The sequence below is a fragment of the Dreissena polymorpha genome, chromosome 8 (assembly GCF_020536995.1).
Source record: "Dreissena polymorpha isolate Duluth1 chromosome 8, UMN_Dpol_1.0, whole genome shotgun sequence".
NCBI lineage: Eukaryota > Metazoa > Mollusca > Bivalvia > Myida > Dreissenidae > Dreissena > Dreissena polymorpha.
In genome coordinates, this window is record NC_068362.1 from 25,264,232 (window position 1) to 25,281,350 (window position 17,119).

At 33.9% G+C, this 17,119-nt stretch overlaps 3 protein-coding genes across 4 annotated transcripts in view; all 3 read left to right on the plus strand.

The window, feature by feature from the left end:
- LOC127842114 (neurogenic locus notch homolog protein 2-like) overlaps nt 1-17,119 on the plus strand; it is a 135,240-nt gene that overhangs the window by 11,787 nt on the left and 106,334 nt on the right. The window lies entirely within an intron of this gene.
- Nucleotides 3,669-17,119, plus strand: part of LOC127842124 (fibropellin-1-like) — a 127,873-nt gene continuing 114,422 nt past the window's right edge. Inside the window, exons 1-8 of one of the 2 annotated variants that reach the window (XM_052371473.1) lie at nt 3,669-4,154; nt 4,554-4,655; nt 5,845-5,960; nt 6,560-6,715; nt 6,880-7,004; nt 8,551-8,754; nt 9,269-9,377; nt 9,677-10,193. In XM_052371473.1, the coding sequence (XP_052227433.1) occupies nt 4,110-4,154; nt 4,554-4,655; nt 5,845-5,960; nt 6,560-6,715; nt 6,880-7,004; nt 8,551-8,754; nt 9,269-9,377; nt 9,677-9,740 (921 nt within the window). In that variant the 5' untranslated portion in view covers nt 3,669-4,109 and the 3' untranslated portion in view covers nt 9,741-10,193. Of the gene's footprint in view, nt 4,155-4,553; nt 4,656-5,844; nt 5,961-6,559; nt 6,716-6,879; nt 7,005-8,550; nt 8,755-9,268; nt 9,378-9,676; nt 10,194-17,119 lie in introns of those variants that run through there. The other variant, XM_052371472.1, reaches the window with a different exon arrangement.
- On the plus strand, nt 13,539-16,977 carry LOC127842126 (protein jagged-1a-like). Its single transcript, XM_052371475.1, has 7 exons — nt 13,539-13,625; nt 13,796-13,891; nt 14,274-14,389; nt 14,712-14,864; nt 16,078-16,178; nt 16,388-16,799; nt 16,921-16,977. The coding sequence occupies exons 1-6, from the start codon at nt 13,581-13,583 to the stop codon at nt 16,468-16,470; spliced, it is 594 nt and encodes a 197-aa protein (XP_052227435.1). The 5' UTR covers nt 13,539-13,580; the 3' UTR covers nt 16,471-16,799; nt 16,921-16,977.

Sequence of the window (17,119 nt, forward strand, 5' to 3'; positions counted from 1 at the left end):
AGTATATGTACAGTTTTTGGTCAACGTGAACATAATTATATACATGGATGTCGAAGTAACTTATGATGCTTGCAAACGAACCGAGTCTGTTGTATCTTTATCATTTTAAATAGCGGTTTTATTGTAAAATTTTTTTTTTTTGATTTAACTCAATCAATACTAAACCGGTCATCGTATTGCCATTTCCTTTGGACGTGGCCTGTGAGGATAATTAGAAAAAGTCAAAAGCACAATTCGGGTTATTACGTACGTTAAAAAAGCACCGTTTCCACGTTCTGAATTGTTCATATTTAAATGAAAATTATATGAAATTGATGACTATTCGCATTTTTTTATAATAGCTCTCTGGATCATTATATTTTACCGAGTATTTGAACATGTCAAATGTATGTCTTATAGCGAATTGTAAATGTTATTGTTAAACAAACACATTATGTATTGTTAATACAGTGCCTTCTTTATAACGTTTTTTTAATTGTCTCATTGCATGATTATGTTTAAACAATGTGTATACAATGTCCATAGGTAGTTGTTAAAACATATGTTACTGTACTTTTCAACTAGCAATTTGCTTATTTATATTTATAAAGATATGTCTTCCGGGTGTAAGTTGTGGTTACAAATCATCACCCATTACTGAGACCTACATTTAAACAGATGGATGCCTCATTGTTATACTTTTGTAAAATTCAGATGCATTTAGAGTGCAGGGGAATATTAAAATAACGAAGAAGAGTAGTTAGAACCTATCACTCCTATTCTAGCCATCTATAATTTTGCATCTGTGATTGCCTAACGTAATGTGTTAATTGCGTCTTTATCCTAAGTATATATAATTATAGAACTATATTCTTTTAATAACCTCGAACTGTTCTTGATTCTTTATACCTTGCAGGATTGAATGCAATCCATTTAAAGGGGCCTTTTCACAGATTTTGGCATTTTTTAACTTATTCATTAAATGCTTTATATTGATAAATGTAAACATTAGATCGTAAAAGCTCCAGTAAAAAATCAAGAATAAAATTAAAAAAAGGAAAAGAACATTGCCCGGAGCAGGTTTCGAACCAGTAACCCCTGGAGTCCTGCCAGAGTCCTGAAGTAAAAACGCTCTAGCCTACTGAGCTATTCCGCCGAGTACACATACGCGACGCATTTTATACCTTATATAAGCAATATTCGTAGTAATACACAATTTAACGACAAAAACAGAACTCTTCAAATTATTCAATCGTTTCGCGTTGCAACGCTTTATAATTTTTAGGTTTTATTATCGTCAAAAGATGCATATAATGGCTATATTAGAGCATGGTAAATGTTCAGTATTACTGTTTCCTCACAAATATCATAACTAAAACGAAAATTTGCGAATCTGAAACAACTTTTTTCAATTTTGTCAATTTACCAAAGCGTGAAAAGATCCCTTTAAAGTGAGGTCACGATTCTACTGCTGGAACGAAGGCTTGTTTAAAACCTACGATTACACGTTTTAAGGTCAATGTTGAAAACAACTTTAAAGTATTTTGGTCAAAAAGAATATCACGATAGGGAAAAACAACACCTAAATGATAAACAATATACAAGTGTATGATGCAATATGGTAGTAATTACAAAATAACATAGTTTTTAATTACAAAATATCTGACGGTTACAATCTGCCTAATAAAAAGGGCACACAAATACTGTATAGATGTCGATAGTTGATTGCGAAACTGTAGCATCTTTTTTATGAAAAATGCAGTTCACATCGTTTCAAAATGAACTGCTGCTTCCCTTTTCATTAAGGCCTTCTCAGATTTGAAATTGTGTTAACTCTATACTTCACACCTTACAGAGTCAACTTAATAATATGTTAATGTAAATAGGATAGCTCTTTGCAGGTTGTACGCTTTTAATTTTTGCACAGTTTTGGCATTATTAACAAATACGAAAATAGCATGCATTCACTCGGGCCTACTGGCGGGATATTGTATTCAAATGTTATATAACGCGTGCAAAGGTAAGTTTACGTGAAAAGCTGGGTTATGCAGATACGCCCCAAAAAAACACGTCGTAAAGCCCTTTCCTTTAGTAATATATCAGGCAGGGCACGAATACAACAACGCTCGGCCTCGCCGTTGTTTTATTCTATATGAAGCCGAGCCGTAGTTTTGTTCGTGATGTACCACTCACGAGTGGCAAAACGATTCAGATATACCACTGTTTAAGCCTGGTCATACATCGCCGACCTTGGGTCACTCACGCGCTAAAGCACAAGTTATAAAGAACGTTTAGGATATTATAGCCAATTACATAATAAAAGGTACAGCTATTTTTTTCGCTACAGTATGAAAGCTAAGTATTCAATCAGAATTAGCCTTGGCTTTTATTTAACGATACATGCATAATTTCAAACATATTCATGTTTTTTTTTATTTATAAAATTTTATGTTTTCAAAATCAAATATAAATAGTTATTAGACAAAGAATTAAAAAACGAATCGACTTCTTCGAAGATTATTAAGAAATAAAGAAATATTAACCTCATAAATATATAACGATTTTCAAAACACCCCTTTCTATTTTGCGCTTACTTATGTTATTGAAAGCAATGAAAGCAGTTTTTGCTTCTACCGGGAATCGAACCTGGATCGACAACTTGGAAGGCAGCCATGATTAACCTTTACACCACAGACAAGAAGCCACAGAGGGACAACTTGTTGATCTTTGGGGAAGCTCTGATGTCAAACAGTCGAAAAATATCAAAAATAACAGACTACATCAAAGATCTATCAAGATACATAACTTTAAATCAATTGTCACTTATATAATTGTAGACATGACGTGTCACGAGGTGATGGAATTTAATGTATCTTCATGCATATGATTAATTCTAAATAATTCCAGAGACACCTAGTACTGTTTTATATACCAGGAAACTGACTCGAAAGTACTTCAATAAGCATTAGGCTCTCGATGAACTAAATTAAATATGTTTAAACTATTTAAAAATAACACATTTTACTTTAAATACTGAAATTCTGGAAGTTACACATGAAGAGAAGATAGTGTTAATATATGCTTGTGGTGTTGCTTTTTAAACAAGTGATTAATTGTCAATATCGGATACCGGGAATAGCGCCCGACATACATGTAAGGAATGATTAAAAACAAACATTCCAATGGCAGAGCATTTCATTATAAATAGAAAAGAATAACAAAAAACTGCGTATGTATTAATTACGCATTCTTTCACGCATTTCGCCACTTGTTAACACACGTATAAGACAACGCCGCATGGGTTACGGTATGGAACACACGACATTACAAAAAGCATACCATTCGGATTGTTTTTTTTCTATGTTACCTTTTTTGTTTGCGGGTTTTAATGAATTGCTAAAAGCAAATTTACGAATTGTTAGTTTTTATCTGAGTTGTCGTTATTCAGCACTATGATTATTTTAAAGAGATATATTCATGCATTACAAAAACACTTTCTGTAGCAAACTGAAAAGTTAATTATTTAATTTGGCATTAAGTGCATGGAGGATTTTTTGCGTTTTATGTCAAATGTATTGGAACTCGGAAAATAAGCATGTGTCCGGAACACGTCTTCTTGTTTAAATAAATATTATACAAATAAGTTACAAATATATATGTTCGTAAATATATATATTGTTTTAATTAACTACAAAACTTATCGGATTTAAAGATGATAAGTGTACAAAATTAAAATACAAAAGTAATTGACATTTGAGGAAGATTAAAGCCACCTTTAATAATTGTATACCGCGGTAGGTCGTTTTCAAGTGTTTTGTGGCGATGCATCTTTATGCAGTAGTGGTAGTATTCTAACACTAAAATTGAGAATTTTTAAATTTAAAACAAAGTAACACTGAAGAATTTGTCTTAGGAAATGTGATCATAACCCATTTAAATCCGATGGATTCTAGTAAGTCATGCACCACTTCGATAATCGATACAATTTTTGATAAACAACAAAATTTATCATATTAATACTTATCAAACTTCCGCTTGCTTAAATTAAAAACGACTAAATCATTCAAACCTCGCAAACTAGGAACATGTGTGATATATATCATGGATGAAATATATTAATTCCAAAGAGGATGGCGCTGAAAACAATCATTCAAGGAGCTTTTTTCTTGCTAGTGGTTCGTATTCTTTTTACAGTTTTGGATCTCTTCTTCCAATTAAGACAGACTCTGGGACGCTTGTAAAAATAAAAGAACGTATTCAAACGCCCAATTGTTTTATTTATTAACAAACGCACATAAATATCCAAAAACAAAAATACTCTGGATCTTTTAAATGGCTGAAAACTTATTAAGAAGTATTTATTTATATAAGAGTGCAAGATTTTATTTGCTTCCATTTTTTCTTCTAATAACGAGATGATTAACTTTGGTGATACTTTGTGAAAATAAAATACTTAGCTTCAATGAGTTTATAAGTAACGAGAAATTAACGTACGTTTAAAACGAATATTATTTCAAGAACCATATACTTATTATACGCTATTTTTTAAAACGTATTCTTTTCCTCAAATGAAGTGTGGCTATGTGTGCGATGCAGACCTTGACAAGTGTTCGAGAAAAGCATGTAGGGACACAAACATGTGTCAAGAAGCCCACGGCGTATGCACGTGTCAAATGGTATGTAACCATGTATATTTTTGTGAACATAAACGTAGCTGGAGGTTCGGTGCTAGCGAATTAACAAACAATAGTGCATTCGATAGAAAATCACATGAAACTATATACATTTTATTTATATGTCCAATTCTTGAATACGACAGAATACTTTTCCACAATCGTTCAATAGCCGAAGAGCATGACATTGAATCAAATCAACAAGAAACAGCGGAACTTGCTACGGATAAAATAAAATATGTCATTTGAAAAGTTAACATATGTTTTTGGTTGGGAATCGTTCACAGCTTGGCGCAATAAACCCCATCTATTTTGTTTCCACAAAATAAAAACGTGGTCGCCGTGGTGAAGTTGATATGATGTCCGCCTAGCGACCAGGAGTTCATGGGTTCGATCCCCACTGTGGGAGCGTTCTGAAGATCTCCTCCATAGACACCAAGCACTGGTTACTGGTTACCAGGAAACAGACTCGAGAGCGTTTTAAATTAGCCGAAGGCTTTCGATGAAATCGAGCTAAAAGAAATAGGTTTAAACAAACTAAAATAATAACATGAAAATGTCCCCGATTACCTTACTTACGTTATTCCACTTACAGTAAGAGGGACATTTCCTTACTTATAAAAGAATTGAATTGACATTAAACAAAGTCTTTTTCGAACGACCAATACAAAAACTAATTTCTACCTTCACTTGTTACCAGCGACAACTTGCTGCCCGACTGTATACAGAACGCCTGTTCTATTGCTCTCTTACGAAATAGCTCAGCGCTTTTATGCTAGAATCTATACCACACTTATTCTATAATGTAACGCTAAAACTAATTTCTAATAAACCCGACACTGAACCAATTAAAGTGCAAATTTATGTCGATCTTCTTTTTAAAAAAATGTAATTTTCACAGCTAACTGCCTATGAAAGGTTTACCTTACCTTTCAACCCAAGTCCCGTGTCAACTTTGTAGTTATATTCTATGTTATTATGTCATAAATATATGTTTAAACCAATATTTATTACTTTTGTCTTTGCTAAGGTGTAATGAAGTACTAAACCTTTCCGTACAAGCTTTATGTAAAAGCTTTATCATAATTCGCCTGAAGATGCAGATTACGATTCACAAATAGTCAATTAATTAGAAAATACTTTCATTATATTTGAGTATTTATAACTTTGTCTATTCTACAATTTAATACAGGGTTATTCACTAAATGCTACTACTGGGTTATGTGACGACTTGGACGAATGCGCCAATTATTTCCATGACCCGTGCGGACACAGAGGGCGCTGTAACAACAATGTTGGAAGTTATATGTAAGTCATTTATGATATGCTTCAAAAATAATTCTGGATTTTATTGCGCAGCGAAAAACAGTGTTAGAGAAAAGAGAACAGAGTGAATGTATACACACATGTTCACACATAATTTTCAACACAAAACGTTTACCAGTTTATAACGAAAGTTACTTTTATTGACGACGATAACTGCTTGTAGAGTATTCACTATCATTATAATTCAAAACTCCGTGAACAAATTAGTAATTATTTAGCTAATAGAAGCTCAATTATGACACTTTTTGCCATATAGAAGTTTTGACCTATTACATTGCATTTTCATGGCGTTATTACACAAAAACGCAATGTTTCTTTCAATTCCGAAATTAAACCCAATAACTTTTCATGTTCAATTTACACTGAAACTTAATCAAAACGAAACTGCTATTGCACCAGCAAGAGATTAAAATCTATCATCAGTATACAGTCCTATTTTTTGGAAATCACTAACTGCGAAATACTTGGCACCTAATACGACACCACAAAACACACACAAACGCATAAATACACATACATATATGCTATAATGGTATATGAATGGAAGTTTTCTTACATTCTTTCTAATTTCATTTATTTAGCTGTGAATGCCTTGCCGGATGGAAACAGACAGAACATTGCTCCCCCAACATATCTGAAAACTTTGTTTGCATGCCTGGCTATTCGGGAGACAACTGTAAAGACACAGTCTGTGGAGACCATGGCTATACTAAAGCACTCAATGAGAACGAGTTCATGTACGTGTTAACTATAATCCATATCTGACGTTATTAATTAGTATTTAAAAGCCAGCAACGTTCGGGTAAAAAATGCGTTTAATCGCGATAGTTATATATAAAAAATGCCCATTTGTTTCAAAATTTTGTTGTCTGTATATAAGCCCTGATCATAACAATTTCAGATGTATATGCAGTCATGGTTGGCAAAACAATCTCGGCGATCAACATAGTGTTTGTAACACAGATGTAGACGAATGCACGATTCCTGGTGTTTGTAATCACATAGGGCGCTGTACAAATACACCAGGTACGACGACTGAGCGCCGTTACTTTGAATCCTTGGTTTCACTCAATATATTCGTAATTCCAGACATATATTGCTGAAGATGACGTCTTTTTTAGAGATAACTGTATAACTCTTTTTTCGGTTATTTATCCACGAGTTTGCACCAATCGATTGGATTATACAGACAATTCATCGTTATTCCGGCTGAAACATAACTAGATGCAATTTTGGTCGGGTATGGCAAATATACTAATCCATTAAATATTTATTAGTCTTATATATTTACGGAATCGTCTGGACTAACCCTTGCCAAGAATGAATAAATGTAGATTTTTGTGTTGAAGTTTGGGCAATTGCCATAAGGAACACTGATGTTTAATTGTTTAATTTTATCTTACGAAATAATTAAAGAAATTTTCGTTGATTTTGAGCGTTATAGAGGCTTTAATAAGCGATTATAATATCTGAACATGTATAACTTCATTAAATACCATTTGGGACATTAAATGTTGCATGCTGTGCGATACAAATTATGCGATACAAACAAGTCATTCAATCTGGTATGCGTCCAACTGTGTTAAACCACTCATAAATGTGGATTGATATGGGCATTTAGAAATATAACTTAAGTTTTTATATAGTTTTAAGGGATCTTTTCACGTTTTATAAATTGACAAAATTGAAAAAGTTGTTTCAGATTCGCAAATTTTTGTTTTAGTTATGATATTTGTGAGGGAACAGTAATACTGAACATTAACCATGGTCTAATATAGCCATTATATGCATCTTTTGACCACTATATGCATCTTTTGACGATTTAAAAACCTGAAAAGTATAAAGCGTTGCAACGCGAAACGATTGAATATTTTGTAGAGTTTTTTTGTTGTCGTTTAATTTTGTGAAACTACGAAGAATGCTTATATGGGTATAAAATACGTCTCTGATAATACTTGGCAGGATGGCCGAGCGGTCTAATTGGTTTTTACTCCAGTACTCCAGGGGTCACGGGTTCGAGCCCTGCTGCGGTCTACGTTTTTTTCCTTTTTTCAATTTAATTCTTGATTTTTTACTGGGGCTTTTTCGATCCAATGTTTACATTTATCAATATAAAGCATTTAATGACAAACTTCAAAACATGCCAAAATCTGTGAAAAGGCCCCTTTAAGGTACGTTCTCAAATAGTTAGTTGAAATATCTGTCAAGTTTTTATAAACGATAATCTAATTGTATACGCATAACACGTTGTACTCGGGGATATTTTTTAAGCAGGCGGGTGTAAAATTAGTTGTCGCTATTAAATTGTTAAGAATGCGTTATACATGAAGTACCGCTTTACCTTTGCATAATATAACCTTTAAGACTTGATTGCGCTATTAAAACATCAGCTCGAAATCCTCTTCTTTGTTACTAAATTTCCTTTTTTTTAAATGATTGTATCGTTATAAGATTGTTTCTTGATACATAACTTCTTGAAAAGAGGGATGCTATATTATGTTAATTCATGCCATTATTATGGTGGAAATATGCGCTTTCTTAATACTTAGAGCTACGTGGTATATTTATACAGGTAGTTTTACGTGCGACTGCTATCCACCTTGGACCGGAAGCGACTGTTCGGCATATAATTGTACGAACGGAAAATGTCATAATGGAGGAACGTGCGAAGAAAGTGTTTGCTCATGTTTATACCCTTGGACGGGAAAAAACTGCGCTGAACAAATCAACGACGTCCATACTGACGTGACGAAAGATCGAAACACATACTTGTTAGGTAATTTAGAAAACATCCGTATTAAACAAGTTCGTGTTGTTTAAATTTGTGTGGAGATTAAAAAAATATATATTGTGTATTGGAATTTTAGTTGTATTGCTGGCTACGTGTTTGTTGCTTTGAAGTGTGTGTTGTTTTCACACAAAACCTAAGATAAAACATTTCTCAACACAAATCTTGTAAGCAGATTTGAATAATGTTTTTCGTGTAAAAATAATGTGTATTCTACTTTAATTCCGAGTTTCCATCCGTATTGTGTATTAAGAGATAACTTTTTAGATACTAAACACACTTTGAAACATTTATAGTAACTATCAGGTATATAATTCTGCGTTAACATGCATCCTGCCTCGTATATCAAGGATTGTATGATAGCTGAACAACCTGCCCGGGCAAATTTTCACATTTTAAGCATAAAGAGGCATACGTTGTGTTATTAAGAAGTATATGTTAATGGATTGTTATATCCAACATAATTTGTCTTAGTGCTGCTGTTCTTTTCTTTCTTTTGTAGATTCCCTACACCTTTCAGACAGGACATTTCTGTACATCACGTTTGGAGTAGTTGGCCTACTGCTGCTGGTTGTAGTTGTGCTCTCGCGATCTTTGTGTCAAAAGAGAAGGTTGGTGCACCATTTGAAAATGATTACCAAGGGAAAGTTTTAACAGTGTGTCTATCAACGTCACGTCAAACACCTTAAATCCAATTCCATCGTTAATCCGTGGGATTTTGTTTTCGCTTCACGAGTGTTTATGTTGTCAATTTTTAATAAACAAAGAGCAGATTTTACTTTAAATTCCTTATTCGGACGTTAAACATTTCCTTTTCAGAATTATGGTTGTTGTTTTTTTTATAAATGAAACTAAACCGTTTTCAATTTTAGGAACCAGCGTTCCATCTTATATGCCTTATATTTTTCAGTCTCTCGAAAAAGATATCAGCTTCGTCGCAACAACATACAGAGTTTGCAACGTCGATGAAATGAACAAGACGTGAGCCCACTCTATTGAATAAGATATCTGTGTTAAATATGTGCATATTTTCATTGTAAAGACTTAACTCAAACGAACATATAAATGTTAGTCTTAGCAAAATGATGACCTGTTTTAATACAATACGTATTCTTTCATGTAAAAGACAGATATTAGTCTATAACGATGTTGTAAAAAGAATACTGTTAAGAACATAACATACATCAAAATGCCAAAAAGATTATTCGAGATATGTTTCAAGTGGAATACATGCCAAAAAAATCGCCTAATTGAGAACTTTACTTCATAATAGTCACCTGATCGATAGTGCGCATTACAAAAGCGTGCACTATTGTAATATTGTAATATTTATATATTCTAAATAGTTTTTTCATTATACCAAAAAGCGATTTCGGTATATTATGTTTATGTTAACAAATAAATATTCAATGACCATCAAGCACTAACATTACATTCACGATCTTTGACCTGTAATACTAATATCTTTCTTCCTCTGTATTCAACTAACAATCACAGCAATCTTTACCTGAAGAATTACAATTTGCTTTATCTAATTGTAGGCTAGAAGCTTATTTGTAGCTTAATTGCCGAAATAAATGTTGTTGTTGTTGTTGTAAATTTACTTAATGTAAATTTAAATAAAAAGATTTAATATGAAGTACCGACTTTTGCGCCCGCTTAAAGTGTCATCGGGAAAACTTTCGAAACGATACAAATTAAGGGGTGATGGGTTAATTAAGTTACCAATTTATCAATGCTGAAAAGATAATCGTATCTATTAAAATATAAATGGCGTCTGAAGAGGGCAGAAACGACTTAACCACTCCTCTAAACTTTGTTACGGTTCAAAGTTAATGTACAGTCATTTGTAAGCATATGTTTCAATAGTACGTAAAACAATCCACACGATAGAACATATAGTGAATAACAGTTGTCTGATCAGTTCGAATAAGCTCGAGAATTTTGACGTGGTCCGTAAATTATAGTAATTTCTAGTTGAGATATTAAGACGACTAACATTTAATACAATTGTAACAAATATAGACTCTTTCATACATGATTAATTTAGAAAACATAAAAAAATGAATTTCTCGAACATATTAGTGAGTTGTTGAAGATTGATTCGCATTACAATATTTATGAATTGCATAAAGTCTCAATTTTTTATTTCCGCTATGACTTATTACTATCTACGACCGATAAACATATACATTTTACTTTCCAGTATTTCATTCAAAAATGTGAACATTCGAAAGCAATTATTAAGCTGTTTTAATTGATGTGATATGTTAAAAATTTAAATGCTTGATGTGGTATGGTACCATATATTGAACGAGATACAAACTGCTCGTTTTAATGTGTTTTTGTTTGTCATCTATTCATACAACACACGAACACTAACTTGGTAAATGAACATGTGTTGAAATTATTGTCCCACAAAAATAAAAGAGCAAGTTGTATCTGTCAAATCTATGTTACCGGGCCACATCTAGCGTTTACATTTTGGGTATTGCTATAAGAAACATTGATAGTTTGATGTGTTAACTTTTTTTTCGAAATAGTGTACGAAATATTCGTTTGATTTTCAGGGTTAATGGGCTTTTACAAGGCTCGATACACAATTCGCACATAGTATTACACATCAAACGCTAATACACTGAACCAGCATAAAAAAAACGCAAAAAACACAGAGGGATTATGTCGTGTTATAGAAGCGCCGAAACTCGCATATCGTCCAATTTTCAAAGCCAAACATATTTATGTAAGAATTACAGACCAAATTATGTTTCAGGGAATAAATGTTGTCCATATGTTGTGAAGGCCGGATAACCTACATTGGGTACAAGTATGAATGCTGTTTATATTACTACACAACTGAATTTTGTTTTCCAAACACAAGTTAAAAGTCGACTAGCGATTATTTTTAATTTGCATTGAAACCATGACAAAATCAACATGACCCTTGAACAATTAGTCACGGATGTTAGGTTAAACATTGTAATTTAATAAACGTATTAGTAAATGCCATGCGATATATTAGTGATCATTTATTTTCGAATGCCCCTCGATACCAACACATAAATTTAACACGCAATATATACATTACTCATGTTGTATGCGCAATTGCTTTTTCATTGCAATAACACTTAAATCACATTGGTTTAAATCGTCATCAATGTTTCGGTTTTATGGTATTCATCATTAAATGGATCTTAAATTCACCTTTACATTCGTGTGTTCGTCGATTTGAACGAAAGTGTATATGCAACATGAACAAGTCGATACACAACGAATTAATGTACTAACACTAAACAAGTAACAATTCCAAAACGTGTCAGTATTGTAGCAATTTCAATACTTATATTAACCCCGTAGTCAAGTGTCGTGCGGTGTCCGTCGTCAACAGTTTTCTTCAGTCGACAACTTTTAAACTGCTCGAAATAATTTAAGGTAGCATCAGAGGAATGATCCATATGTGACCCTCTTGCAAAAGTGTTAAACTTGTTGAAATATGCTACATATGCAGGGAACGAGAGCTTAACTTGAATTTAACAGGGCGAAGCTTAAAAATCCCCCCTGAAACCTCAATGCCCAGAGGTTGAAAACTTTCTGGATCACGTAGTATCAAGGGCATCTACTACGTTTATGGACATAATGCCCCGTTGTTACAATTCGGCATGAAATGTGGATGGGTTGAACACACATCTTTGATATTTGATATCTGACATCAGAAGGTTGTCATCTATAACGTTAATTTGATCATGTTGTCAAAACACGTAACGCATGTTTTATGTTTACTTATTTTACAATATAACTTCAATCCATAAAACCAAATGGCAAGCAGCTTTGTTTTCGAGTCCGCTTGCGGAAAGACCGATGTATCACTAACGATGGTCAATTGCATACATGAGTGTACGTGCGTATGCTTGTCAGAGCTTGTAAGAACTGTTACTTAATAATTCACAGTGTTATTTTAAAATAACTAACGAAAATTGTAAGTGAACGAAACCGGCCACGCCGATTGGGCAACGGATGTAGATAGCAAAATAATAAAAAAATAGCTAAAATTACATGATAATGCGTATTATATTTCGCATGTATCATCACACAGTGGACCTCAACTAAGTTTTTTAATCATGCGCATAGAATCTACACTGGTCAAACCATGTTGGTAACTTAAAGTATACTGCACCAACTTTAAAATTCGTATTCTCTGACTTCCAATGTTCCAGAACAAAACAGAACATAGAACAGAACATAACCTTATTTAACTCAAGTTACAATTGCAACACATGAATATACATTGATTAGTAGTGCTGTACCAACTTTGTTTAATCAATTCCCCAAGGGTCAATAATTGTCCTGAACTATGGATGAGACGTTTTCCGTCAATGTTATAAGTTACCACTTTAAAAATCCTCTATAAACTCGCAGGACTCAGATTTTAAGTAACTGTTGTTAAACATCGTATGTTTGTCTCGTGAATTGTTGGTACAATCATATGCCTGTGCGTCGAAATTAGTATCTCGCTGAGGGTAAGTGGTAACTTGTTTGTCATACTTAACATAGTAAACACTTTAAACAAAGCTAAGGTCTCTCCAGCGTTACAGTTTGAATTCAAGAAAACGATTCAGGGCCGTATTGTCATGTGCAAGTCCGTTGTTGAATATATGAAGGTAATACTTCGGGTTTAACGATAGTCAGTATTGAAAGAGCTCAGGATAAAGTTTCAAGACTCATGATAACATCGCATGCGTATTATCATGGTGATTTATCAACTTTGCCGCACTGACATTTTAACACTGAATTGTAATAGGCCGTAGTTGGACGTAATGAATATGCAGGGGTTTATACAAGCAGTCTTGTTTCTTTTAACGGTACAATGCTAAGTGTAAATAATAAACGTTACCACTTAATTGTACATAACTACTTATTTAGGCTTGTATTTATTCAAACTATTTTGTGTAATATTTTTACATAAGCGGTGAATTGTTTGTTTATAACATATTTACAAATTCACGTAATCCATAATTTTGTTTTATTTCAGGTAACGAATGTGTGTAATGCAAACTCGTGTTTCGGGAAAGCATGTTTAACAAATAATATGTGTGTGGATTTTCATGATCAATGTATATGCAACGTGGTATGTTTATTGTTTATTTTAGCTATTGACCTAGTTACAAAAAAACACAATATACTGAGTGTATTCTTTAAAAATTCAAATTACGATATTTATGCTATATGTAAAGCTAATTTATTTTGTACAAATAAAATAAAAATCAATAATTTATTAAAATGATGGGGTGATTACAATATATCCTTTTACGCAGATGTGAAAATCAATTGATTTGAATGAGGACAGGTACGTGTCCTATGCATATGAATGTTTATGTTCGAAAAGTGCTTATGGTTTGTTTAAGCCTCGCTTAATAAACCGTAATACATAAATACGAGCTAAACACTAAACTTTGTATACACAAACCTAGGTTTCTGTATATATGCTTTATTAATTACGACTCTGGCAGGGTTATAAAATGAATTCAACCACTGGGGATTGCGACGATGTGGACGAATGCGCCAACCATTACCACGATCCTTGCGGACACAGAGGAAGCTGTACCAATTCTCTCGGCAGTTTCTTGTACGTATACACATGATTGTTCTGTTACTGCATTGCGCGTGTTTGTTTTGTTTTGCCTCAAACCATTTTTAATGCACTCAGAACTAGTGTAATCGCGTCAAGGTAACCTTTACTGAAAATAGTTTTCCCTCAATAACTAAGTAACAAAGTATGGTAAATTAATTGAAGTTTATTAACATTTACAACGTGCTTGCATGTTTTCATGAACTGTTTTATCTTTTTAATATACTTCTTATCATAGAAACATTTAAAAACCCTATTTATTATTTCTGACAGGCTTAGTATATTATTAGTATTTAGATTGCACGCATTGTGTCTTCAGTTGCAACTGTCTCTATGGTTGGACAAATGATACGCACTGCTTAACGAAAGTGCAAGACTGTCCTCTATGTATGCCAGGGTATGAAGGATCGAGATGTGATTACACAGTCTGCGAACACGGGTTTGCTGAACCAATAGGCATGAATAATTTTTCGTATGTATAATATTCTCAACGCACATTTATCAAACGGTTAACATATAATCTATAAAAAAAACATGAACATTTATTGGGTACATAATCGGGCAAAAACTGTGTTTGTTAGTGTTTATTCTTTTAGCAGTATTTCTTTGTAATAAACGATACAATCATAATTTGCAATCCAAAGCGCTACAGTTGCTAGAGTGTGCAAGGCAGTTCTTATGATGCTTGTCAGATCACTATCGGAAAAGTTGTTACTTATTAGTGTTAAGCGGCAAACGAACAACTATCTTGCGATCGCGTTTTATAAACACATTTAAGATACTTTTTAATTACAACTATAACATTTATAACAATTAAAGAACAATTACAACTATATGAATATATTACACTTTTATTTACAACTATATGAATATATTACACGTTTATGCCTCAGTCACAAATAATCCGGTCGCCGGCCGATGTGTCCGATCTCCAGGCATCGGGAAGACTGGACACGTCGGAGCCGTCCGCCGTCCGATGAGTGACAAAGTTTTAAACCTCAGTCACAAATAGACACCGATCACCGTCCGATCAGCGGCCGACGTTTTTTTCCTTTCATCGGTCTGGCGCCGGTCGATGATCGCACGGACATCGGGTCATTTTTTAGCATCGGACGGCGTCCGGATTAATTTTTAATCTCACAGTTTGTTTTACCCGACATCGGGCCCGGGAAGGAATCGAGTTGAGATCGACAAAAGATCGGACGATCGACGAACGGTTATCGCTTGGCGTTCGCCCGACATCGGATTCATTGTACGTGAATCATAACGAGCGCCGTCCGGCGTCCGTCGGGCATCGTGCGGAGGCCCTCCGGCAATCAGACGGTCGCCGACCGATGTATATGCCCCTGCGAATTACCTTTACTTTTGCCCATACACGTTCAATGAATCCGATGTCGGGCGATCGCCGGGCGATACCCGTGCGTTGATCGTCCGATCTTGTTTCGATCTCAACTCGATTCCTTCCCATGCCCGACGTCGGGTAAAATTTTAAGTGAGACTTAAAATTGACGATCTGCTGACAAAGTGAATTAATGTTAATACGATGAAAATGTGAACGAATCTTATGTTTTAAATGGTATCAGCTGACTATCTTTAGGAAGCTATATATGTGAGTCCCAACCCTCATGGACTAGAAATAACAGTGTCACCGACAACAGTTTGCACGGAAGTTGTGACAATTGCAGTCCATCTATGAGGACACATTGCAAATGCCCGGAATCCGTGACCTGCCCAACCTGCCCAACCAGTGCTGAAATCGTAACGCACTCTAATAAGGATAGTGTGGGTGGGTATTGAATTGCCTTTGGTTTGAGAAAATAACTTGACAAAACTAATACTTTTGTTTTATGTTTGAAAATGTATATTTATATGTGCCCTGAATAAAACGTGTGTATTAAGTGAGATATGAAATTTTGCTGACAACGTGTATTAATCTATACGTTGAAAATGTGAACGAATCTTATGTTTAAAATGTTATCAGCTCACTTTCTTTAGGAAACTATATATGTGAGTCCCACCCCTCGTGGACTGGAAATAACAGTGTCACCGACAATAAGGATATTTTGGGTGGGTATTGAATTGCCTTTGGTTTGGGAATTTTTTTTACAAAACTAATGCTTTATTAGCGTTTGTATAAATCTTTTTTTGTTCAATCATAAAACCTAGATGTTATACTAGCATACTTTATGACAAAATACAATTCTTTTATTTAAAATATTTATTGGTACATTTAGAAAACGTGTAAGTTATTGACGTTGTATTAAACGCTAAACAACTTTTTACCTGAAGTACAGTGTTTTATAGCAGTGTTACCGGACCGAATACTCGTGTACGTTCTGTTTGGCCTGCTGTGCCTCATGCTGTTGATTATCATTCTGCTATCGTGCCAATTGTGTCATCGTACGAGGTGAGTATGCATAGACAACGAAATTGCTTTTCTTATGTATTAACAATGTATATACATACATTAAAGGTGTTTTAAAGTTGAATAATAATGAGTTCACATGTTTTTATTATTTTTCTCACAGAGAGAGATCTAGAAAGCGTAATTTTAAGGCCCCCGAACAGTTGCGGACTAGTTTCGGGTGCGTTCAATACTTTATTTGATGTAAAATAATGTCGTATGCAAATATAAACTTACCGCTTTTATTGAATGGTCATATGAATTTATGTGTAAATTAATAACACTGTTTTTATTTGCCACGAAAACCAAACAGTTCTGTAAAC